Here is a 24,767-nt window from a genome sequence, read left to right as displayed (position 1 = left end):
GGTCACGGGAAAGGGTTTAATGCGAGTTCCCCGTGCTCAAACCGTACAGCTCGTTAACGCCCACCACCGAACCGGCCCGAGGACAAAATAACAGCAAAATAACAAAAAAAACCGAACAAAAAATACAAAAAAAAAAAAAATATCCCAACCAAACAAAAAAAACACTGCTGCTGAATAAATACGTAATACACATTTTGGACATCTCGACGACTGGCTGATCAATCCCTTCGTTTGGTAAGAGGCAGTTCTGGATTTCACATAACAGGACTTAATACAGTTTTACTTCTCAAATGATTGCCCCTGCCTGGATTTTTCTCTCCTGGGCACGGGTGAGTGTATGGCCTCAAAACAGACCTAAAAAGCTCAAGGAAAGCAGTCGGGAAAGCTCTTTGTCCCCTTCCATGTCTAAAGCTGTTCTGCCCCCATTAGAGTGACCCATCCCAGAAGAAGGGCTCGACTCTGACAATCAGGCAGCAGAAGCTGGAGACAGACAACTAAAAGGCACATAATTTTTTTCCCCCTAAGGACAATCACTCTATGAATTTATTGCTTGTGAAACACACTAGTCTGGCATAATGGTGTCTGATAAGCAGAGCAGGTATCCCACAGGCACAGGAAGAAAAGGTTTCTGCCCCTTCACTATCTAACCACAGGTCTAGTCTAGACATATTTTTACAACTACTGGTTCACCACAATCTCTCAGCACTTCCCAACCACTCATTTCTATCAGCCTTGACCCCATTGGAGAAGTTTCTGCAATGGAGTGTTTTGGTTTTCAATCTCAAATAATAGAAACACTGAATAATTATGTCCTCTAAGAACCAGAGAACAGCTCTTTCCATCTTATGTGAATGGGCCATCAAATAAAATTATTAAAACAATCTCTGACAAATGGAATGAGGAAACCAAAGACCATTGGGACCTCTGGGTTGTTATCCAGAGATTGATCAGAGCTTTTGGCTACTGTAACATGGTACAGAACAGAGACAATTCTGCCGTGAAGCCCCCCTGACTGATGTAGCTGTTCCCAGCCTTCCCTTTCTTAGATTTAATCTACATATTGACACACAGCTTGAATTTGTGTGGGTATGCCTGCTGCTCTTAGCTGAGCTGAGAGACAGAAGGTAGGGAGGTCTTTTATCTCTTCAGTCTAATCCCAGAGGTAAAGCATTGTCAGAGGACCTTCTTGAGCTAACCAGAAGCACCTATGTTGCCACTGCTGCTGCTTTGAACTTTGTGATTTGCTTGCAAGGACAGCAAAGAGGTAAGGAATCAGATGATCTTCAGACTCTTCCAACTCAGTTTCATTTGGTGTGACACTTAACTGTTATGACTCCTGGAGTAAGCTCCCTGATTGGTTTATATTTGGAATAATGTCCAGGAATTACTGTGTAACATCCAGTCCCATATATGCTGTGGATGCAAACAGGCTTCCAGCTTGTAACTTGCCTCCAAAAAGCTGGATTTCCAGTCCAAAAAAACATTTTTTTAAAGCCAATTAATCACTGATGAAAGTTCAAGTAAACAGCACTTTCAAGAAACAGTGGATGAGGAACAGAATCAAAGATGAAGGCACAAAATCTCCTTTGGACTGCTACAGCAATATTCCTAGATATTACCTGCAGTATCAGAGAGTGGAGTCCTCCAGTAGTGGAGTCTTAGAATATCATTAAAAATCATATTAAAAATCATATAAAAATCAAATCCAAATAGCTTTGAACAATGCCTTAGAAACTTTCAGCAACATTCCCTGTTTCTACTCCAAGTCAGCAGTGAGCAGGGCCAGGGAAAGGTCCTTCCTGGGAAGCAGAACTCTAGGGGTCAAGAAAGGACACTGCAATGTAGCGGGTTCCTTTGGTGGTTGGAAGACCTTCATGGTAGTGGGTCAGGCGTCCTGGATGCATAAGGGTCCAGCCTTTCCGTGGAGCTCGGATGGAGCAGTTGTAGCGCAGGAAGCGGCAGCCTCCTCCCTGTGGGAACACAAGAGACACATCAGCTTGGAAAAAGCACCTCAGGGAAGGGGTCCCTGCCCTCAGACAGCACTGCTGAAAATGTGACAAGGTGCTTGGGGAATCTCCCGTGTTCTGACGCACTCAAAAATCTCTTTCCTAGCCTAAGCCAGTCATTAATTGTAATCCTTAGTGCAAAGAAGCCTGATGTGGATGAGGGGAGGGTTTTCAGGTGCTGCAGGTGGTGAGCTGCACTCCTGAAGCCCTGGCAGACACTCACCTCATAGTCAATGCCAACTCTGTTCAAGGCAATGTTGATGGTGAAGGTGGACGCGTCGTGGTGGGGCATTAGGGACGGCTGCTCGTCAGGTTTGTAGCGAACCACGAAGGCCAGTTCAAACTGGGTCTGGGAGAGAAGCACAAAGCACACTCTGTTAGAGAGCTATAGTGGTCTGTGGCTTCTGAGCTGCATAACACTGAAATTGCATCCCACTGCTAAAGGAGAAAGGCAACAATCAGGCAGAAGAATGGCAGTGAGAAATTGTGTATCTCCTAATACACATACTTGTGTCACACTGCAGGGTCAATTCCTCTGTACTGGGAAATAGTGTGTGTATTGCTGGAGGACTCTTGTCACAAGGCTGCAGCTGGAGGAGGTGCTGAGCTGACCATGAGTTTTGCTGTTAAGGTGGACATACCTTGGTGTAGTATCCTGGGTACAGCTTCTCTGTGATGGGTGCAATATAGTCCAGAAGAAACTTATACCATTCTCTTTCAAAGCCAATTTGGTTCATGTGTATATCAATAGTTGGGACATTCTCATATCCTCCTTGTATTCTGCTGTCCTGAAATAGAATCAACAGAAATACCCGTAAGGATGGGAAACTTGGAGTTCAGGAATGAAAAGTACTTGTTCCTGGTAACTACAAATAAATATTATGTTTGTTTATCAGAATTTGCAGGATGGAAAGCTCATTTCAAACCATAATTAAACCCTAAGGGAAACAATATTACCATCAGAGATGCTGAACACTAGAACTTCAGAGGACGCTAAACAGGACTCAGGGAAAAATCAGAGTTAATCAGGAGCAAAATTAAATATTGCCTCCACTTTTCTGGTTTAATTCAGGATCTAATGCCTTCCCACAGGAGGCACTGCTATCACCAGATATGCACAGAAAATGGCATATCTTTCAGCCCAGAACCTGAAAGAGCTCCTGCTTTTACTTACCGTGTTGTCACCTGTGGACCACTGGCCATAATGTTCCATTTCTTCTACCAGCTCATCACAGGCAGTGTCAGTGAATATGGGGAACCAGTAAACATCTGGGCAGGGCTGCAGATAGCAGACAGGTGAGAACAGCAGAAACAAGGACAGGTGCTTGAGGCAAAAGAAGTAAGGCTAAAATGAGTGTAGACTAAATAAGTGGAAGGAAACTAAAATATTAAGGATAGAAATTTGTTTTCTGATTTATGTGCTCCACTTCCACTTAAGAGAGCTGGAATGATTTGACTCTAAAAGTACTTTCAAGGTCATGTTTCCTGTGTTCAACTGCCTATTCCTGAGAATTACAATAATGATGATAAAGCATCATCCTAAAGCTCATTTCCCATTCTGATGGATAAGAGTGATGTTTTCTTACCATTTCTACCAATTTCCCTTTCAGAGCTGCTGTGTAGTTTTCATGGATGTACTTTTCTCTCCAGTCCTGCAATTAGAACATAAGCAAACCAGTAATTTCTGTAGGGCCCCTGCTTAAAAAGGTAATAAAAGGCCAGGGACTTGTGCAAGCAGTATTTCACAAGCTCTGAAGATCCATGTTATGAATCCCAAAAACACGTCCTCTTCAAATTTTGTGCCTGTGCTCCTCATCCCACCTGAGAGTCACCATTATTACAAAGCCTGGGCTTCCATAGTGATGAAGCTAATATCTCACCTCGGGATTGCTGAATATTTGCCAGAGGTCATTGTGGAGGTGACTTGTCTGGTAATTCTCCAGGGACAGTATGTGTCCAAACTGATGTTGGTTTGTCAGGTACATAAAGACTCCCTGCAGGACAGAGAAAAATAATAAAGGCCTCATATTTCTGAGAGCCACTGTGAAACCAAGCACTGGACAGTTCTCCAAGCTGTTCATATACTCATTCTTTTTCCTGTGGGCTTTCAGTTTTATTTCCACCCTGGATATGAGAAATTCTGAAAGGTTACAGGCAGAGAAAGTAATTCCGTGTCCTGTCAGCCAGGGCTGGAAGCAGAAGAGAGCAGCAGCTCTGAGATTAGGGTCTTCCTTCTTACCCTGTCAATCCCATTTAGAGCAGTCCTGAAAAGGCCTAAGAACAAAAATGTTATCCATGTTTAGTGGTCCGTGGCTACACATGGTTTCACAGCAAGACAGAAATCCCATGCTGTTCCAAAGTGTGCACTGTCCTGACTAGTACGAGTTCACCGTATCCCCGCCCTGGCAGAGCTGAATGCCTTGAAACTGCTTAATCCTGTACCCTTCACCCTGGCACGCAGCTCTCCCCTGCCAGCCTCTCTCCTTGACTGACCTGATTCCGAATGTTGTGGCAGAAAGCCATGTCAGCATCCAGCTTGCCACTGTGGAACAGATCTCCCTGGTCAAGCTCCGAGCGCAGAGCCTTGGCTTTAACCATGTAAACACTGCTGATGTAGGGAACATTCCAAAGCCCACTGAAACACAGCGGAAGAAAAGTGAGACTTGAAATACCACTAAGACAGATACTGCTGCACTTGACAGGATGACAGGCAGCACTGCAGCATCAGCCAGGCTTGCTAAATGAGCCAACTCAGAACAGCAGGAAGAAACCATACCAATAGAGATTGGCATTCCAGAAAAAATCACTTATATTGCCCACAGCTTTTAAACTGCACAAATGCTAGTCCACCAGGAAAGCAATTAATTGCTACTGGGTGTTTTTGCTAGGGACGTAATTAGTGGCTTGAATCTCTTCCCAGAGAGATCAACATATTTTTTCCAGTGATTTAAAGAAACTGAACCAACCAAAAGTGCATAAGCTGATTTCCAGCATTTACTGCACATACAATGGCCTATAAAAAAGAAGGTCCCTCAAGGATATGAATGAATCAACACTTCCATTTTGTGAATCTTCCGTTCAAAGATCACCTGAAAATTGATGTGACAGAGATTGAACAGCACTTTACAGGATTTTAAGGATCACACTAACTATAGTCCCCAGGTGGGAAAACATGACATGAGTAAGATGAGATGATTTCAGCAGTCAGCACTCTCCAACCCTTACTCTGATCATAAGAAAGTGCCCCAAGTATGTTATTGTCTCTGCTCAGGGGAGAATAAAGCAACTTCCAAATGGGAGCAGAGACTTCTTTTCCTTCCCTATACACAGAGACATTTGCGCTTTCTGGTTCTTTGACATCACTCGGATGATGATGTGCTGCAGCAAGCTTTACATTTGAGGGGTTTTATCAGTGAAAAGCTCTCTTTGCATACTCACACTCTCCGCCTTTGAACAATATCCACATAATCTTCCGAGCGGGCGTAGTATCCATCAGGGCTCAGTGCTCCCCAGAAATTGGACCACAGCTTCTCGTGACGGCTTACCAGGGGGGCAATCACCAGCCTGGAAGCATGAAAGAAAAAGGAATTGCAGGACAGAATGTTACCACAGGAAGAAAAGGAAAATATTTACAAACCACAGTACTGTAAGAGCTATTTCCTCCCTCACTTACAGAGTTGCTGTTTTGTTAACTCTCTTGGAATGAAATGCCACCAGGTCTGTTAGAATCATCTGATTTGTTCTAGTGACTATATAAAAACAAAGCTAAGGATGATTTACATACCCTGCCTAAAATCCAGGGATTACAAGTACAGTGAAAAAAAAAAAACCAAACATGTAAGAGGTGTTTGGCTAACATCCCATCTCTGGCACAGCTCTCCTGGTTCCCTAAACATCTCAGGGATGTGCACTGAATTCCTCATGTGAGATGACCAGTAAGCATTGCTCAGACCAAACAACTCACTTGTTCTGTTCAATCAGGATCCTCAGAGTCTCTGTGTTCTTCAGAACTACCTCAGCATCCAGGCTAAAGTAATAGTCACAGTCAGGATCCTTCCTGCACAAATCCCTACAGCCAGAGAAAAGCAAAGTCATATAGTAAACCAGAGGAAGACAAAGGACAGAGCACCAAGAATTCCTTCACCTGGTAGTCTGAAGGTCTTCTGGGTGCTCAGAGAAGTTTGGTTTAATGTAACAACCCAGAGGGCCAGCAGAGTACAAGCACATCAGATTCAGTATCCAATAACAGATACTGAGACACAGCCAAAATCACATTTAGCAAACTGTTTCTTCAGCTCAAACTGAAGAGGCTCCCGTTTACAGCTGGCCCAAATCCACACCTGCGCTCAAACCTCCTGATCACAGACAGGAAGATACTCTCCCACTAGTTCTTAGTTTTGCTACAACACTCATCCTCTTCAGAGATATGGGTGCATATCCTTTGTGCTCTGTGACTGGGTATTTAGATGAGGTCAGGAGATACAGGGCTATCCTTCTGTCAGAAACAAAGGACCAGTGAGAATTTAGTTTCTGAAACTGGACAAAGTGAGCTGGTATGGAAGCTGATTTTTTCCCAATATATAAGGGCATCAGAGTTAATGCTAGAAAAACTGAAAGGGTGACTGAGAAAAGAAGAGCAATCACTTGATAGGGATGATCCTCAGAACAAACAGATGTCTTAGTCTGGACACGGGCTGTCTCTGCTAGCTATCATGTATGGCCTCTTCACTTACATGCCCAAGTTACGTGCCTCAGCATTCTCCACTTCATCATCTGGTCCGATCACTTTGACAGTGAGATATTCTTTGCCATGCTCTTCTACAAAAGAGTCCACTTCCATCAAGTGATGTTCCTCCTATTCCAAAAGTAAGGAAAAACACTTAAGATGGGCTCATCCAGGCCACTCAGCCTCCTGTTCTTGAAAATGAGTAGCTGGGCAACAGCTCTCAAGCCCACTTCCATAGCTGGATGGGTGTCACTGCAGATAAGTATGCAATCTTGTGGGTGCCATTGCAGATAAGTACTGTGATTACACAGCCTGGAAGTCTAGCCCAAGGTTGCAAAGGTGCCTAGAGTAGAGGACGAGGTATACATTTTCCCCAAATTTGCTAAGACCATCACAAGCCAACTTCACTTACATGGTTGTGAATGAAGAGCTGGATTCGTTGCTTTGGGTAATGAAGGTTACGAAGCCGCAAGAAAAACTGGGAGAGGAACGGGGTGGGCTGCTCAATGAAAATGCCAATCAGAATCATTGGCAATGCCTCATCCTACATTCAGGGACAAGAGGAGAGAAGTGGTGAGTCATGTTTAACATCAGACACATAACAACTGTAAGATTTGTTTTGAGAGCTTTGAATAGACACAGCAACCTTACCTTAAACCCCAAGAGGCTTCGCAGACCTTCATCACACACCGTGCAGCCAGTCTCAAATGTCCATATTTGAGGAATGTAGTTTCCCAGGTAGTTCAGCTGCAGCTGCAAAAGGAAGTTTGCCAGATTATGCATTACAGGGCAGGGCAGTTTCTTTGTGTGCACCCCCACTGTGGGGTCACATTTGAACTTTGTTTACCTTCTCCATGAACTAAAGAATCTGAAAAGCATGACAGCCTGACCATCCAACTACATGTGGGTCTTTGAACCAGATCCATCTTGCTGCTATGGGCCCAAACTGCTTATTGTTTCTCAAATGTAAATGTACACAGAGAAAGCCAGTATATGTGGAGGCAGTAGCCTGATGCATTGAGCTTAAAGGGTCACTTTGCAACAAACACAGGCCAAATCTTTCTCTCAGGACAGTCCACTTACCTTGGTGGGTCCATTTCCATGGATCACCACAGGCAGAGTGTCATATAACAAGTTTCTTGCTCTCACTCGTGAATTTTCAAACTTCAGAACTATCTCATCTGGAAATGACATTGTCATCATGTTAAGGCTTTTATTGATAATTAGAAGCACAATGCCTCATTTATACAGAAAAACTACTGAAAGTGTGGACAATGGATAACCGTGCACAAGTAGTTTAAGGGCTACAGACAAAATCTTTAAAGGAGAAAAAAAATACTCAGAATGATCCTGTGAAGTAACAGGAGGATGCCCAGGAAGCTGGATAATGACTGGGAATTGCCATACTGAAAGATTCTTTCAAAACTGGCATTGACAAACTGCAGTGAGGAGCAGCGACTGATGACAGGGACAGCTATTGATGGGAGGACTCAGGCCCTTCTCACCTAAGTGTGATGCACCTAAGTGCACCTATGCACCTGATGTCTCTCTTTGCCATCCCTCACAAAAGTCCATCCTCCTGGCAGAGATCATTGAGGATGCTGCCTCAAAACAACCATACAAAATCCTTGGGAAAAAAGACTAGCACAGGTACGAGCTGCAGTCTATCACTGATATAATGAGCACAGGACCCAAAAAGTACACTGCCCTTATCACTTTTTACTTGACCAGAATAAAGATGGAACGGTGCAAGACTGAAAACTTTAGGCAGCATTGACAGGAAAGTAAGTGAATCCCTCTTGCCAGGACTAGCAAAATCAATCAGCAGGTCAGGTCAGAAGCCTGGTACAATCAGTGAGTGTTCACAGGCATATCTGGGTGCTTTCTCACCTCCCATGGCATTCCAGCATGGTTCTGAAGCGGAAAGACAGGCGAGCCCTAGGCAGGGCTCTGTGTTATTACTTGCATTGGAAGTCCCTTCCAGTCTCAATCCCCAAGGCTAATGCAATCTGACATGCCTGGAGAGCAAAGTGGCAAGGAGGTGCAAGATGAAAAACCTGACCTGCATTCCCTGAAGTGGAGAAGGAATTGCAATGAGAATGTAGTTGGTCTCAGTGGAATTGCAAACAAATCCCAGAACTCTGGCAGAGACTTTTACTAAAGCTTTTTCTGTGGGGACAGCCATTTCTGAAATGCAACCCCTTCAGCCATAACTTTATTTCTGGTGTCAACATGCAAGTTGCATTCCAAGGAGAAATGAGCTTCTTTCTTTCTTCCATCTCACCTAATGCTCCATTTAGGTTTTGGAAGATCCGGCTTCTATGGTCTAGACTGATGTTGATACTTTCCTTTAAAAGAATTAGATAAATAACCTTAATTAGAACACAAAAGGCATCCATTCTTTACATACAACATACCCTATGCTCAGTGAAGATACATCCCATTCCTATAGTCATTTGCAAACTCTCCAAACTCTGAAGCCTTAAACATTCCCAGATAAGCATCATTTTCATTCAAATCTAGGACAATTCACCATTTTCAAGAAGAAGTTAAATATATTCTATTAGGCAAAACTATGCAAGCCCCCTCTCTCCCTCTTTTAAAGCTGCTGTGGGTGTATCAATAAATCTGCATCATATGAATGAAGTAGACTTACACACAGTCATATAAACCCCACAATACATATAATACACAGGAATGCCAGATAGCAAAACCCTCTGCTGTGAAAAGTTTCTTGCCTTCTGTGCACAGGGCAAGTGTGACCCCGAGCATTATCCCAGGTACCAGTGACAAACCAGAGGACAGTAAGGTGCAAGATCAGCTTGTGCAATCTTTGTTTTTATCCCCTGCTACAAGTCACACTCTGACTGAGTGGGACTAAAATGTGGCTCTGACTTAACAGAATTCTGTGTCCCTGTAGGCATCTATAAGACAGATTACTGGAAAGGACAGCAGGGTGCTAACATCCGCTGCCTGAGTGCCAAGTCAGGGGAATTACTCAGCCCTTGCGTGGCACAGAGCCAGAACTGCAGATGAGAACATTAAAGGGACTGTTCATGTTAAAGTATCACAGGCCATACTCAGATTTGGGGAACTAAAAAAGTCCAGCTGTTCTAAATTTTCTACCAGCCTTGCTGGTAAAAAATTGCAAGTGTCTCTCTAGTCTGATAGCAGTTGCCTATTTCAAATGTTTCCTCTTGATTTAACTGCTGTTACAGTTTGAGTTCTCCATGCATTTGGTCTGTCCCCAGGGACAGACTGGCCTCTGTAATGCACAGCTGGGCAGGGACATCAGAACCAGAATGACCTGTGGGCTGGATCATCTGCCCGGTGCACTACACAGTGCTGGAATCACAATGCTGCTTCCAGGGTCCATTCCAGGCTTCTGTAGGATGTTACATGGCATTTTCCTAAAATGTACTTCAGTGCTAGGTTGGCTATCTCTAAGTCAGCACTGCACTCTGCAGTTTCACATCCCCTGAGAGGAGGCTTGTTAGTTCCTCCACACTCAGTGGCTTTAAACACCAGCACCAACAGATAGTGGTACGAGCCTCCAGTAAGACTTGTTTTCAGACACCTTTCTTCCCATTCATATTTCATGCTTAAATATAAAAACGGCTAATAACAGAAAATGGGGGTACTGGCTAGAATGCAAATTTTCAGAAACCCAGAAACTAGATACACCTACTCTTTTTTCTGGATCCAAGAAGATATTTGTATAGAAGAGTTGGTCACTGTCATCATCCTGTCCTTTCCACTCCTCCACAAGCTTCTTCAGGTTTGGAGCATAACCTATGAAGCCTGTGGGAATAAGTATGAGGAGGCGTTTCAACCCAGATGACCCAAAAATAGAAGTACTCTATCTGTATACATGTACTTTCACTTGTCTCACATGAAATCTCACTACACCCTGTGTTGCTGCAGAGACTCATCAACTTTCAGTTTGCTTTGCCACTTCTCCCACAGGTCAAATAGGAGGAGAAAGCTGAAAGCAAGCTCTGTGTCTCACCTCCAGAACCCAGGAAGCGCTTTCCGTCTCGCACCTGAGGATACTTGGCTTCCACCTTTCTGTCAGGATAGATGTAATTCTCTGCTGAGAAAACCACCTTGCTTTTGGCTTGTTTGAACTTCTTCAGCAGTTCTGTGGGGCCCGAAGCAAAGAGCACATCATAGCTAGAGAGAGAGACAGACAAAAAAGGGACAAAAGGAATGGAGTCAGAAAAGCATGTAATTGAGAAAAATTTCTAGAAACAGTTAATTCTTTGGGAATCCCTTTCTTTTAGTTCTGTTTAACAGTACTACATTTTTGGTAATGCAAGTAATTAAAATGTAGTCATATTTGTATGCTGGGCATATGAAAAGACACTGAGACTCCAACCCATCCTTTTCTCTCTCTTCACCTCTCTGGAGACTAATTCTTGGCTCTCAGGATGTGCTGCAGCCTACTTCACCTTATAAAACAAATAACTCTGGTAAGAAAGGCCTGCCTAGTTCCATAGGAATTATCTGCCCATTCTCTGCAGATAGAGGCAGCCAAATTCCACTGTGGCAGAATCAGGTACAACACTATCAATTTCATGCAGGAATTGGCATCAGCCTATTCAGCTCAGACCTTCCCAACTGCCACGGATGCAGCTCTGAATGATTCCCAAGAAAGTACAGATCATTCAGGGAAAAAAAACCCCAGAGATCTGGACACACTTTTCAAAAGCAATTGATTTCACAGTTCATTTCTTCTCAGTGAAAACCTGTCCAAACCACTGTAAGATTCAGTTCATGGCAAATTCTTTGCAACCATTACCTTTCTACAAAAAGGATGATCAAGTCCTCCTTATCCTCATACTGCTTCAGAGCTGACTTCAGGAGACGGACCTTCTGCCCACCTCCAGCTGGCTGCTGGTCATCTCCACCCCGCCACTCCTCATCCAGCCCCAGCACCTACACAGCAACAGGCACAGGGTCACCTCAACAGGGCACTTTCCCAGCAAGGCTCACAGGAAAGAACCAGAACTCACATACGTAGTGGTCCTGGTAACTCCCAGTGCAAATCACAGCAAAAATAACAGCCCCAGGACAAATGGACTAGGCAGCCTTTGATCCAGTCTCTGGGCTGGACAATCAGTGCCACAACATACACAGTGACACAGCACTCCTAGGCACAGGGACAGGAGCACGCTCTGTACTGTGTGTCTTGGCAGTGCACTGCAAAAGTGCCACGAGGCTCCCTTGAGCAGGAGTTATGGATCTCATCCCAAGCCAGCACTCAGGGTGCTGCAGAAATGACCCAGTCACAATACTTTTCAGCCACTTGAGCAGATGTGTGTCTTCTCTTGAGCTTTTATTTCATCACCGTGGGGCCAAGTCTGATCCATTCCACAATTAGAAATTCCCTGTGACCAACCACCATGGAAGCTGCTAGACATCACCTGGACTTTGTAGTTGAAGAATTGGGCTGATCTTCTGAACCGCTGGAATCCTTCAGTCTGCTTGGTGGCAACAGTCAGAACCAGCAGTTTTTCTGCACACAGGGGAAAGCACAAGAGATCCTCAACTTGTGTGGTTTCCACAACCTGCTGTTCCACACCTAACTTGATTGTGGGTCTAAAATGAGAGATTATGTAAAGATACAATTTCATTGCCTGAGTTCTGAGCTAAAAAACAGAAAGTAAAATGTATTTAGTGGGTTTTTTGCCCTGCTAGTGAAAGCTACAATTCTCTTCTCTCACATGGAGTACAGAAGAAATTAAACTTGAAGATAAAAAAATAGAACTACTACAAAATGCCCATTTGGAAGTCATCAATTCAATGCAGTTTTGACTTTCTGCTTCCCACAGAGCTGCTTTTTTGTCACTCAGCATTGACTGGATGTAGGGAAAACCAAAATTAAACTAAATCTTATTTTTCCCTCTCCATGGCTGCTTCAATTTTCTACTCCGTTCCTGAGGCATTTTCCAGTTTTTCCTACATATTCAATGTGAATTTAATTGTGCTATTAATTTGCATTCTCCTCCCGAACTTGCTTTTCATTTCAAGTCCCTTAAAAATGATAAAACTTAATCCTGAAGTTCTCTTTCAGAAGTTTCTCTGTGGTACCCTGGAATATGATTTTTATGTGGAAGTTCTGGTTTCCTCATTGCAATGATGAAATGTTATACTTCACCTTAACAGTTTTGCTGAAGTAGGAATTTGTATAGGCTCTGGCAACAGTGCTTAAATGCAAATCCTGGCCATCCATTTTAAACATCAGAAAATACCAGGAAAAACTGAAAGCACATTTTCTTGGCCTCAGCAGACTTTTTTTGGAACAATGATTTTTTTTCAATGGATGTACCAGATGTATCTCCCTCATGTACCCAAACTGATATTCTGTCTAGTCTTAGAGAGGAAGGATCTAGAAGCTGGAGTTTTAGACGGACCTCAGAAAGGCAGCAAAAGTGAAAAATAAGTGTAAGACTCCAAGTCAGGAGGAAAGAAGGTATTACCAAAGAAATTCCTCAAATTCTTTACCTGCATCAGAATAAAAAAGAGAAGAGAGATTGAGAACAATCAATAGGTCAGGTTTAATTGTATTTATTAGACAAACAAAGGGATAAATAAAAGAATATGAATCCCATATAGGTGCAGTTTTTAAGAGCAGATTTTTACACGTATGAAGTGCATTCCTAATCTAGCACCTCCAGCACACTCCAGTGCCTTGTGTCCAGCCCAGTCAGAGGGAGCAAACAAATGAGTAAAATACATATATCCTTGGGGAATATGTTAAAGCAATTAAAGTTTCTAGCCATATGATGGCACACAGAAAGCCATGGCAGCTTTTTGAGAGATCTCTGAGCTCATGGATTCTGAGAAGGTGAGGATCATATTGCCAAGGAAGAGGGGGACAAGCATGGGTTTGTTAGAGGAATGTAGACAACCCTCAAATTCTAGTACACGAGGGGAGAAAGTATATGATAATGATAAGAGAATGAAAGAAGGAAAGAAAGGATCCTGACTGCTATGCAATTATTTTAGCCCAAAATCTCAGGCAGCTCACATTAAATAAATCACTAATTCATTTTCATGCTGCCAATTCATTTTCATGCTGCCATCCCAAGAAAGTCACACACTGTTTATAACTTGACTGCCAGAAGTTTGCTGGACAGGATGAGTGCTAAAGGCTCACACAGAACAGGAAGCGGTGTCCTATTTCTAAGACTGAAAAGTTCTCCCCATGCAGTTTGTAAACTCAGAGGAGCATGAAAAACCAGCACAAAGACCACTTTCATCCCCAGCAGAATTCCAAGATACAGATTCCCTGTGGGGTAGGACACTGAGAGACACTAAGCTCAGTTTCTGTTCTAAGAACTCTCTGCAGTAGCATGGCTTTCCATCCCAAGAGACATTCCTTCAGCCCAGCACTGGAAGTTTGTGCTGAGCTATGTTGCCTCCACTCCTCCTGCTTTAACCCTTTCCTCTCTTTCCCAAAGATTTTGCTGGTAGGTACTTTCAAGGACAGAGCAGTAAACTCTCTTACTTTCAGTATCACACACAAACTTTTCAAAACAGCCAGAACAGATTGATGCATCCCTGTTTCCCTTATCACAGTCATTTCCATATGTAGAAATGCAGCTTGTTCTGCTAAGCTGGGCCTCCTGGGCCCAGAGGCTCCCTGGGTCACACTGAAAATTAGGAATTGCATAAATACATTTAATAATGGCATGGCTGCAAAATACAAACACACAGTGGTTAACAAAGCAAGCACTGGGCTCAGAACCAGGGGGGCTGGGCTGTATTGCTGGTTCTGCTATGCAACAAGGAGCTAATCCTGCTATCCCTGGTTTTCCATCTGTAGAATGATAGAGGAGGACATTTACCTCTTTTGTGAAGGTTTTAGAGCCCTACAGATGAAAAGGATTCTGTAAGAAAAAGCACTGGAACAGGAACCTTGATACCAAGATCACAATGAAATGACTCAGTAAACTTCTATGTTTTTATAAAGAATAAAAATCATAGACCAGATGAGTTCAGTAACAAAAAAAAAAAAAAATTAAAGTTATTTACTTCTCCCTAAGTCTGCAGGGAAAGCACAGCTGCAGCTGCATTTTAGGACAAGGAATGAATTTATCCTTAGGCTGTGATTTGGGAAATCTTACTGTGCCACTTCCTGGTAAGATAGTGTCTAAGAAAATACCATTAATATGGGGATCAAATAGAAAAAAAAAAAACTGTACAATTTAACAGTGGATAATATAATCTCTGTATTACATTTACAGAAGAATTTTTTTAATTATATCAACTACAAATAACTATGTTGAAAGCTTTTGCACAGATATAAAAGAACATCTAAGAGAGAAGACAGGTATCATTACTCTCACATTACTCTGGGGAAGCTGAGGCACAGGAAAGATGAGGCATTTTCTCTTTGAGCAATGCCAAAAGTGATGGTTCAGAAAACAGCTAATTCTAAATTCCTCTTCCTAACCAATTTACCTCATTCTCTTTCCCAGCCCTCAGTTTTATATCTCTAGAGCATTCTAAAACCTTACTAAAACCATGGAAGATTTGGATGTGCAAGGAAAGCAGGATAGCACAGAGATTCTTTGTTTTAATTATGCCACTGTAGCCAAAGAACTCCCAACACCCCCGCAGATACACACTAACTGTATTAAGTAATGCACATAAAGGTAGTTATACCCAAATCACACTGTGAAGGGAAATATTACACACAACAAGATTAATCTCCTCCTAATTGCCACTTCTCTAATGAAGACAGAGATAATTATCCAAACTTCTTGGCAGAGTGACAGTGTATGAACCACTTTGTCAGTGCAGCTGACATTCTGAAGCTGCCCCAATCCTCTGCTGTTCTACCAGCTACTCTAGAGCTTCTACCAACTGTTTACAGGGGGGAGACAGACTGATGCTATTTTAGGAGCATCCCTGATCTTGAGGCACGGTGTGGCCAGTCTGGAATCAAACGCTCTCCGGTTACCTAATTCTTGAACTGCCTAAGTTCAAAAGCAGGGAGGGGCTGACCAAGGTGGGACCCAGAGCCCTTCACCGGGATGAAATGATGTTGTCTCACCAAAGTGCGAGCTGTGAGCTGCCCGAGGCTCTAGGTGCCGCCCAGGGGCTCACACTGCCGTAGGCTCGGGTCGGGCAGTGCTTGGGAACGAGAGCAGGACGCCGAGGCCAGCAGCGGCACCCGGGGCGGCTGTGCCCGTCCATCAGCCTGACCGCCGGCTCCCCGCGCTGCCGGAGCCCCCCGTGCCCCGAGCAGTCCCCCCTTACCTTCCTGCTGTGAGGCACGGCCACCCCCCGCCCCGAGCAGCGCCAGCACCGCCCAGAGCAGCAGCACCGCCGGAGGCACCATGGAGGCGACTTCCCCCCCGGACCCCGCTCCGGGAGCTGACGCTGGCCGGGAGCGGTGCCTGCGGGACGGAGCGGGCGGCTCCGGGGCTGCCGGAGCTGTGCCACGCACCACACCCGCCCGGAGACGGGCGGAGGAAGCGGCGAGGCGGTGGCTCCTCCTCCCGGGCAGCCCCGGCCCCCGCAAGAGGCGGGAGGGCAGCCGGGGCAGGGCTGGGAGACGGGGCAGGACGCGCTGGGGCCGCGTGGAAAGCGAGGGAAGAGCGAGACGAGCTCGTGGGTTTGATCCCGGAGCTGCAGCGGCTTTGCCCGGGCCGGGCAGCATGCGGGGCACCCGCGGCCCTGGGACACCGGGCAGTGGATGAGCAGAGGGGCGAGCAGGCACTGAGCGAACGCCGCTATAGGACGAGAGGAGTCACGCTCTGGCCAGCTTCAGCTGCTGGTGGGCTGCAGCTGGCTGACACTTATGGGAAATTTATGTATAAAAAGCAAACTAGAATTGGATTCTAATGTTATGCACAACTCTAGAAACTGGAAGCCTTATTAAATACCTTCTTCATACCTTCTTCCTACCTGTCACCTCCCATATTTCCTTGGTGAACACAAAGTCTGCAGTGGTTTTATTTCCTGTAGTAGCTGGTTTTCTCTGGCCATATACACGTGTTTAAGTCTTACATTAATCTCTGTGGCCTTGTGCTGGGTTTTCTTGCTGTAGCCCTGATCACTTATCTAGGCATCTTTTTCTATTTCATTCTGCCCTTGAGAATAAACAAAATAATCCTGTCTTAGAGAGTTACACCTTAAAATTAACATTTGCTTTATGGTCACTTCTACACAGCAGTGAATGTAAGGTTTAGGTGTATGGAAACCCTTTTGAGCCTGCAGGACACCAGATGAGTTACCACAGACACAGATCCTGTGTGAGGCCTGTCAGTAAATCATCTCTTTAAATTAACAGAAATCACAGATATAACAGGGTTCAGGTTAAAAACAAAGAAACACAAAACAAGAAGGCATGAGGAGAAACAAAAATCAAGCATATTAGAAGGGTCACACTGTAGCTAACAGATATTCTCCATTATCCATAACAGCATCATCCTGAAGAAATCCCATTACTGTTTATTTGTTCACTGAGAATATTCTTGAGTGTGTTCAAAGCACTGTACCTTCCATTCCTCCTCCCCAATGCAGGAATTCCCTCATAATTAACAGGCAAACAGAACAGTCCTTATGGTGAAGCCATGAGCATTCCAAGCAAGAACCCTAGCTCTCTCTAAGACGGTGATTTCAGAAAACTTCCTTTTGCAAAGCTGCCAGTTTCCCTAAATTAAAAGAAAAAGAGCATACTTTCACTTTAGATTTCTTCAGTACTTTGCAGGCCTGGACAAAGCCTGTGATAGTTTAAGCTTCAACAGTTTAAGGCACAGCAAAGAAGTTCAGTCCCTCACCTTCAGACCTCAGACTGAGATCTGCAACTCAACATGGATTTTTAAAATTGCAAGTTTCTCATTTTAACGAAGTTAAATCTCTCCAGTCTAAAATGAAAGCGGTTTTGCACACTCAAAATCATGAATGGCTCATTGTTTATGCCACTGTACCCAGGCTGTCTCTGTTTGACAGCTTTGTGTTCTGCAGCTATGCCAGCCCAGCAAGCACATTTCCCCCTCTTTGTGTGTTTGTGCTGCTCTGCGTGCTGGCTGCAGCCGGCTGCCTGTCTTTTTAAACAGAGCCAGCTGCCAGTGCAGATGTTCCAGGGACTACGTGCAACACGTGCTCCAGGCGGAGCAGCAGCTTCCTAAAAACTGGAAGGGTCGGAGCTGTGCTCTTACAGCAGCCTCAAAGCTGACTGCACCAGCCCCACTGGAACCTGCAAGGAATGGGGTCTCACCCACCGTTTTGGGATCCCAGTGCTCTCCCCACCCCACCCCCCCAGTCAAACAGCTCATTTGGAGGAAGAAGTTAAGAACGCGTTTCCTCTGTTTCCCTTTTATGAGCTGGTTCATTGCCTCAACCTGGTCGAGAATTTCACATTTCACTTTATCTCACAGTGTTTCTGCCTGACTCGCTTGAAACCGTGTTTCTCGTTTGGTCTTTCGAGCATTGCTCTGGATACAAAGCTTTCCCGTGTTCCTCTATTTACGACACAGTGCGATACAGTTTGATAGGAAGAACTTCCTTCCCCGCGTAGTCCCTGTGGTGGTAAGACAGTAAATTGCCACGGGAATTAGGGAAAACCCCTCCAGGCCTTTTCGATCGGTGCAGTGACCCGGGTGGGAGACACAGAACCTCAGCCCCGGGCTGGAGCTGCTCGAGGACACCCACGGATACAGCAGAGGGAGCGGGGCAGGAGCGGAGACAGGGGCTCGGAAGCCGGGGGGCCCTGGAGCCGTTGGAAGCTGGGGATCCCCGGCGCCCGGGGAGGGCGCGGTTGGAAGCCGGGGGCTCCGGAGCCGAGGAGGTTCGGAGCCTCCTCCGGTAACGGGAGGGGCCAGGAGCCGGCGGGGCCCCGAGCAAGGGGGGACCTGGAGCCGGGAGCCGAATGTCGGGGGGGTTGGAAGCCGAGGATTGGCAGCGGGGGGAGTTGGAAGTCGGGGGTTGGAAGTCGGTGGAATTGGAAGCCGGGGGAGTTGCCAGCCGGGGTTTGGAAGCCGGGGGTTGCCAGCCGGGGCTCCCAGCCGGGGTTTGGAAGCCGGGGTTGCCAGCCGGGGCTCCCAGCCGGGGTTTGGAAGCCGGGGTTGCCAGCCGGGGCTCCCAGCCGGGGTTTGGAAGCCGGGGTTGCCAGCCGGGGCTCCCAGCCGGGGCTCCCAGCCGGGGTCACCAGCCGGGGTTGCCAGCCGGGGCTCCCAGCCGGCGCTCCCGGCCGTTCGGGGCGGTCCAAGCGGGCCGGGCCGCGTCTCCCGGCCAAGCCCCCGCTCAGGGAGAGCCGGAGAGCGCGGCTGTCGCAAAGCGCTGCAAAGCGCCGCCAATCGCGGCGGAGCTGCCGCAGGGCGCGGCGGCGATGGCGGCTTAGGGCTGGTGCGGCGGGGCCGGGGCCGGGAAGGGCCGGGCCGGGGCTCCCCCGCCGCCGCCCATGTGGCTGCAGCAGCGGCTGAAGGGGCTGCCGGGGCTGCTGTCCAGCAGCTGGGCGCGGCGCCTGCTACTGCTGCTGGTGCTGCTGCTCGTCGCCTACTGGTACCTGGGCGCGGCGCGGGCGCGGGGCGCGGGGCGCGGGGCCGAGCCCCGGGGACCCGCCGCCCTCTGCGTTCAGGCGGCCGCGGGCGCCTGGCGGGCGCAGACCCAGCGCGGCGATGCGCTGCCGCTGCCTGAGGAGGCGGCCGGGGCCGGCGGGCCCCCGGGGCTGGCGGTGGCGGGCAACGGGTTCCTGCTGCTGGACGTGTCCGCCGGGCGCCTCTGGGTGCGGCCCGCGGGGGCCGCCGCGGGCCCGGCGCTCGCCACCGAGTATCCGGCGCTGGTGCGGCTGAGGGCGCTGGGCGGGCGCGGCGAGGCGCGGGCGGCGCTGGCGGCGCTGCGGGACGGGGCCGTGCGGAGGGTGCGCTGCGTCCAGATGGGGCCCGGGGCCGGCGCCGGGGACTGCGTGACGCTGCGGGAGGAGGTGGTGGCCCACCGGAGCCGGCCGCATCTCTACCTGCAGCGCATCCGCATCGCCAACCCCACCGAGCGCGTGGCCGCCTTCGAGGCCTCGGCTCCCGCCGCCGCGGCCCCGCTGGGCGGGCGCTTCGCCACCAGCCTGGAGAAGGTGGAGGAGCGGCAGTTCCTGCTCTCCTCCGGCCGCCTGCTGCTGGCCGGCAGCCCCAAGGTGGTGCTGGTGGTGGTAGCTGCCAAGAAACTGGTGAGCCGGGTGCAGGTCGCGCCCAAGTCGCACTTTGACGAGACCGTGCTGTCCGTGGTGTACACCTCGGAGCCCATCGAGGTGTCCAGGCTGGAGGAGACCTTCAGCAAGCTGAGGGAGGCAGCCAAGAAAGAGATGCTGGAGGTGATGAAGATGGGGGTGGAAGATCTTTTCCAGGAGCACCAGCAGACCTGGTCTGACTTGTTCATTTCAGGTAAGGAAAGTGATGCTCAACTTCCATGGGGTTGCTTTAGAGGGTGTCTGACAGCTCAGTGTCCTGGTTGCTGTAAGGTCTGCAGAGGCTCTGGGCTTCCTGATGGGTTGTGGGATAGTAAAACAGCGTTTCTGGTTTGGAACCCAGCTTACCTTACAAAGTGGAGTACACCTGACTATGTACAGAAAGTGATAGAACATTTATAATCATTATTCTGTGCGTGCTGCTTTTCGTGGCTTCAGGAACTTCACTGATTTGCCCTGCATGTCAGTTGGAAATAAAGTTGACCTTTAGTGATAGCATAAAAGACAGATTCTGCATGGAGGTTAAGGGCTGTTCTACAAACATGCTTTTTCTTAAGATTTTAATGTCTTATGTAAAAGAGTAGATGACCAAATAATGTAGAACTTGTTATTTTATGAAAAGATTATGTTCTTTTGACAGATCATTCTTGCAGAGTCATGACGACAGGCCTGTAAGGCATCTGTATATTAAATTAGCTTTGTCTTTAGTGGGAGCTTGGCTTTCAAACTCCCAAGAAGCAGAGAAAGTATCTTCTTAGACAAACACAAGGAAACATTTCACTTTGGTGTTTTATGGACACAGGTTTCTTAGACGTTATAAAGAACACCATGTTGAACACCAACGTGCGTGCTTGATCCTCTTTTCCTCCTAGTGAATTTCTGACTATTGGTTGTTTTCTTTTGCTACAGGGATTGAAATGAGAAAGATCACAGATGCACATACCCCATCCAGTGAGACTGTCAACATGACCCTCTACTACGTGCTGTCAACTGTGCCAGCCCCGCTGCTGGACCCGCTCATTGCTGCTGAGGACAGGGAGAAGATTGAAGCCAGCCTGAACTACGCTGACCACTGCTTCAGCGGCCACGCCACCATGCACGCCGAGAACCTGTGGCCACCAAAGCTGACCAGCGTCACCCAGATCCTGCAGCTCTCAGACCTGTGGAAGCTGACTCTCCAAAAACGGGGGTGCAAGGGTCTTGTGACAGCTGGAGTGCACGGACTCATGCAGGGAATGGTGCTTAGTTTTGGGGGTCTGCAGTTCACAGAAAACCATCTTCAGTTTCAGGCTGACCCTGACGTACTTCATAACAGCTATTCCTTACGTGGGATCCATTACAATAAGGACTTGATCAGTTTAGCTGTTCTCCTGGATGCTGAAGGAAAGCCCTTCTTGCATGTGTCTGTGAAATTCCAGGACAAGCCTGTCAGACTGTATGCGTGTGAGGCAGGCTGTATGAACGAGCCTGTGGAGCTGACCTCAGAGGCACGAGGTCACACGTTCCCCGTCATGGTGACTCAACCCATCACACCACTGCTTTATATATCAACAGATTTGGTCCACTTGCAGGACCTGAGACACACACTCCACCTAAAAGCTATTCTGGCTCATGAGGAACACATGGCCAAGCAATACCCAGGCTTACCCTTCCTGTTCTGGTTCAGTGTGGCCTCCTTAATTACTTTGTTTCATTTGTTTCTGTTCAAACTCATCTACAACGAGTATTGTGGGCCAGGAGCCAAGCCCCTCTTCAGGAGTAAGGTATAAGGCTGCTGCTTTTGGCTGCTGTCCACTGAGTGTTGTCAGCCTGATGTTGTGTCAGCGGTGCCTGGGCAGGCTGTCTCTTAGACTGTGAGAATTTTCAGTCTCTCTTGAAACAAGTGATCTGTGACCTCTTCTTGCAAGAAGGAGGATTAGGGCAGGGATTGGAGCAGTAGGGCTCACAAAAGATAAACTTATTGTCTGTCCCTAGACATTTGTGAGGCTGCAGGTGGAGGCAGACACAGCTTTTTGTCCTTTTTTCACACATCAGTGTAGGACATTGCTTGTTTCTAGGCCAGCAGTTGCAGTTGTCATGAGATGATGCTTCTTGTTTTTCAGTACCAGAAAGCATGTGAGAGAGCTGCTGTACTTGTCTGAACTGCTGTGTGGAGACCTGCACACCTGCCTGCCTGCTCTGAACGTGTGACGTGTCACACAGGAGCACCCCGAGGCAGGCTGCTGTTCTGAGGTGAAGCTGCTGACTTGCTGGGACTTGTGGTACATTTCATATTATAGACACTGTGCAGCCCTCCATCAAAGCACACTTACCACCATCATTTTGGGAGGAGGATGAATTGGTGTTTCTCCCTGTCAGACAAAATACAAAGCTGTGTTAAGGAAAGTACTGAGTGCTTCTTACTGTGAGTTGAAGGTTCTGGCTCCAAGCTCTGGAGCCAGAGCTCCAAGCTCATCTTACCTGGGTGTAAAGAATTTCAAGTTGTTTTGAGTTGCCTTGGAAAATTTATTTGCTGTAAAAACTTAGCACAGAATAGACAGTAGATGGTGAGTTCTGCTCTTAGTGCTGGGACTTCCTGATTGTGTGTTGATATGAAGTGCAAATGCAAGACCAGACTGGATTTGCTGTGTGAGCTAGTTGTGCTGTTCAGAGGCTTCCCTCCTGAGGGCTGATCTGAGTTAAATGTAGGTTTCATTTAGAAAAAAAGGAGATGATAGTTAAACAGAGCTGTCAGAGGAAAAGTTATAGCTATAGATTGTGCTGTTATTCCAAATTATAAAATCAAATTCGATTTTGGATAGCTAAGGCTGAACAGAAGGTATTGATCTAAACTTAACAGCTGGTATGTGAGGGGTCTTTAAAGTGAGCTGGAAATTTCCCTGTCAGCTCACTGGTTTTGTCATTTTCAGCACTGGAGATCAAGCCTGATCCCAAGCAGGTCTGAATACCTGTGATTCAATAAAAGATTGAGTGGGAGGTGCTTGTAGCCAGACAAAGTAACCTAGGAAGAGGTAGGATAGAAATGTATATCAGACAACTGCAGTTACAAGCCTCTGATCATGATCAGAACCTCAGTGCAAAGGGAGGAAGAGGTTAGGAGGTGGTGTCAGTTATTGTGTAACAGCTGTGCCCAGACATGCACCTGAAATGTGTCTTTGGAATTATGTAATTATGTCCTTTCACTGTTGTCTATCCAGTTGCCTTTGTCATCTCCAAGACTTGCCTTCTGCCTTTTACCAAGTGACTTGTTAACCATTGCTGCAGGTGGCTGTCCCCGACTGTGCCCGCTGAAGTGCCCAGAGGCTTCACAGCCACAGCGCAGGGCTGACCTAGCACCTCATCCTTCTGGGCACTGCCGAGCCAACAACTCTGCTGCCTTGTCTTAGTTGGACCTACTTCAAATGAAGGTGATGCAGAACTTGATTCCAGAAACAGGGAAGAAGTGGAATCCTGCTGAAGCTCAGAATCTGTAGCAGTAAGCAAGATAGATGGTCTTGAAATAACACCGTGTTCCATTAATTGAATGGGAACATCCCCGTGTCCAAGTGAACTTAGTCCTGCTTTCAGCCTCCATTTGCACAAGACACCTGGCAATATTGCAGCTGAGAACAAGGAACATTTGAAAGCAACAATCCTTTTGTGCCTTGCTATTACAGGAATCTGAGACTTGGAAGGTGTGGTGACTCAATTGTTTATCCCAGAAGCTTGTGTAACAGATGTTTCCTTTCCCTGTAAGCTGTTCAGTTCCCTAGGAGTAACCCATTTGGTGAAAGTACTTGAAGATATACTAAGACCTTTGATATTTTGATCAGGTGTTTTTTTTTGGTTTGGTTTTGTTTTGTTTTTTTTTTTAATTCTACAGAAAAATAAAGGATGATGATTCCCTTCTGAGAGTTAACTAGAAAACTTTAGTGTAACTTCCTTTCTGGTATACAGTAATTTATTGCTTGGGGAGAGGGGGGCTATGTTAATTTTTCCTCCACTTCAGTAACAGTCAATATCTAGCAATCTTAATTGTTGATAAGTTCTCGTAACAGGTTTTTCAGCCTTTATGACTGTAGAGTGCAAAATCAATTTAATGAACTTGTTTTCTGGATATGCACTTGGAAATGCTGATCTACACGTTTCCTATTCTAAGCCTATTGAGACTTTGTGCATTGATTTGTTTTGGCTATGGGGGAAGACATCCCACTTTCTAGTGACTTACAGGTTGTTTGGGTTTAAAATACCAAAGCTGTTGTTTCTAAATAAATATCTTTCAGTCTAATCTGATTGCTGAAGTGTGGTTGGGGTTTTTGTTGGTTTTGTGTCTGTTCTCTCCTACCATTGCTCCTCACCCAGTTTAGATAAGCAGGGCCTTATGTTACATCTGTGGCCAGTATTGACTGCAAATACAGCGTGGAAAATAATATATAAATGGATATAAGGCAATTTGGAAGGCACAGCAAGTGACAAAAGCACACAGGGTAAAGCTCATCTCCATTTCCTTGCTCAGTCTAACCTTGTTCTGTCCTGAGGAATGAAGGCCAAGCTTTACTTTGAAAAGCACAGAAACAATCCCAGGGAGCCATCAAGCAGCAGATTTAACAGCCATCCAGCAAGTAATAAATTTGGCACAGTTGGTGGTTCCAAGGAAAAACTGGATCAGGATTTAACTTCAGATTTTCAGAGGGGTTACTGTCTGGTTTCAGATGAAAAACATCCCTTAGGAAAGCAGATTTCAGAGCCTAACGTTTCTGCAGACAATTCCGTTTACTAATGAGTATAGCAGAGTTACTGCCCTTCAAAGGAATAAAGGCAGGGAAGCAGCAGAGTCCATTTTAAGTTGTACACAGGTACA

General features: G+C 46.5%; 2 protein-coding genes across 3 annotated transcripts; one reads left to right on the top strand and one right to left on the bottom strand.

Moving 5' to 3' along the window:
- Nucleotides 1-2: 2 nt before the first annotated feature.
- PLOD1 (procollagen-lysine,2-oxoglutarate 5-dioxygenase 1) lies at nucleotides 3-16,420 on the bottom strand. Its single transcript, XM_053963097.1, is given in 21 exon segments — nucleotides 3-1,970; nucleotides 2,230-2,355; nucleotides 2,648-2,794; nucleotides 3,181-3,285; nucleotides 3,593-3,658; nucleotides 3,887-4,000; nucleotides 4,500-4,641; nucleotides 5,445-5,570; nucleotides 5,971-6,075; nucleotides 6,740-6,861; nucleotides 7,145-7,276; nucleotides 7,384-7,485; nucleotides 7,816-7,913; nucleotides 9,017-9,080; nucleotides 10,421-10,533; nucleotides 10,742-10,905; nucleotides 11,534-11,670; nucleotides 12,159-12,250; nucleotides 16,003-16,092; nucleotides 16,095-16,390; nucleotides 16,392-16,420. Coding segments are annotated over 21 exon segments (2,511 nt in total). The 5' UTR covers nucleotides 16,406-16,420; the 3' UTR covers nucleotides 3-1,814.
- Nucleotides 16,421-19,084: 2,664 nt separating this feature from the next.
- KIAA2013 (KIAA2013 ortholog) lies at nucleotides 19,085-24,199 on the top strand. 2 transcript variants are annotated; one of them, XR_008434626.1, is made up of 3 exons: nucleotides 19,085-20,123; nucleotides 20,837-22,159; nucleotides 23,192-24,199. XR_008434626.1 is itself a non-coding variant. In XM_053963098.1 (3 exons), the coding sequence occupies exons 1-3, from the start codon at nucleotides 19,151-19,153 to the stop codon at nucleotides 23,216-23,218; spliced, it is 1,854 nt and encodes a 617-aa protein (XP_053819073.1). In that variant the 5' UTR covers nucleotides 19,085-19,150; the 3' UTR covers nucleotides 23,219-24,199. The 2 variants fall into 2 exon arrangements, 1 of the variants encoding a protein (XP_053819073.1); XM_053963098.1 differs by having other exon boundaries at nucleotides 20,837-21,690.
- The last annotated feature ends 568 nt before the right edge of the window (nucleotides 24,200-24,767 follow it).

Source organism: Vidua chalybeata, chromosome 22 (genome assembly GCF_026979565.1).
Source record: "Vidua chalybeata isolate OUT-0048 chromosome 22, bVidCha1 merged haplotype, whole genome shotgun sequence".
In the NCBI taxonomy this organism is placed as follows: Eukaryota; Metazoa; Chordata; class Aves; order Passeriformes; family Viduidae; genus Vidua; species Vidua chalybeata.
This window is presented reverse-complemented; position numbering and strand designations above follow the sequence as displayed.

Excerpts from the sequence above, each read along its gene's own strand:
- KIAA2013 (XM_053963098.1), top strand. The coding sequence starts at position 19,151 with ATGTGGCTGCAGCAGCGGCTGAAGGGGCTGCCGGGGCTGCTGTCCAGC. Across the intron at positions 20,124-20,836 it reads GTCTGACTTGTTCATTTCAG|GGATTGAAATGAGAAAGATC; the intron begins GTAAGGAAAGTG and ends CTTTTGCTACAG. Across the intron at positions 21,691-23,191 it reads AGCCCCTCTTCAGGAGTAAG|GTGGCTGTCCCCGACTGTGC; the intron begins GTATAAGGCTGC and ends CCATTGCTGCAG.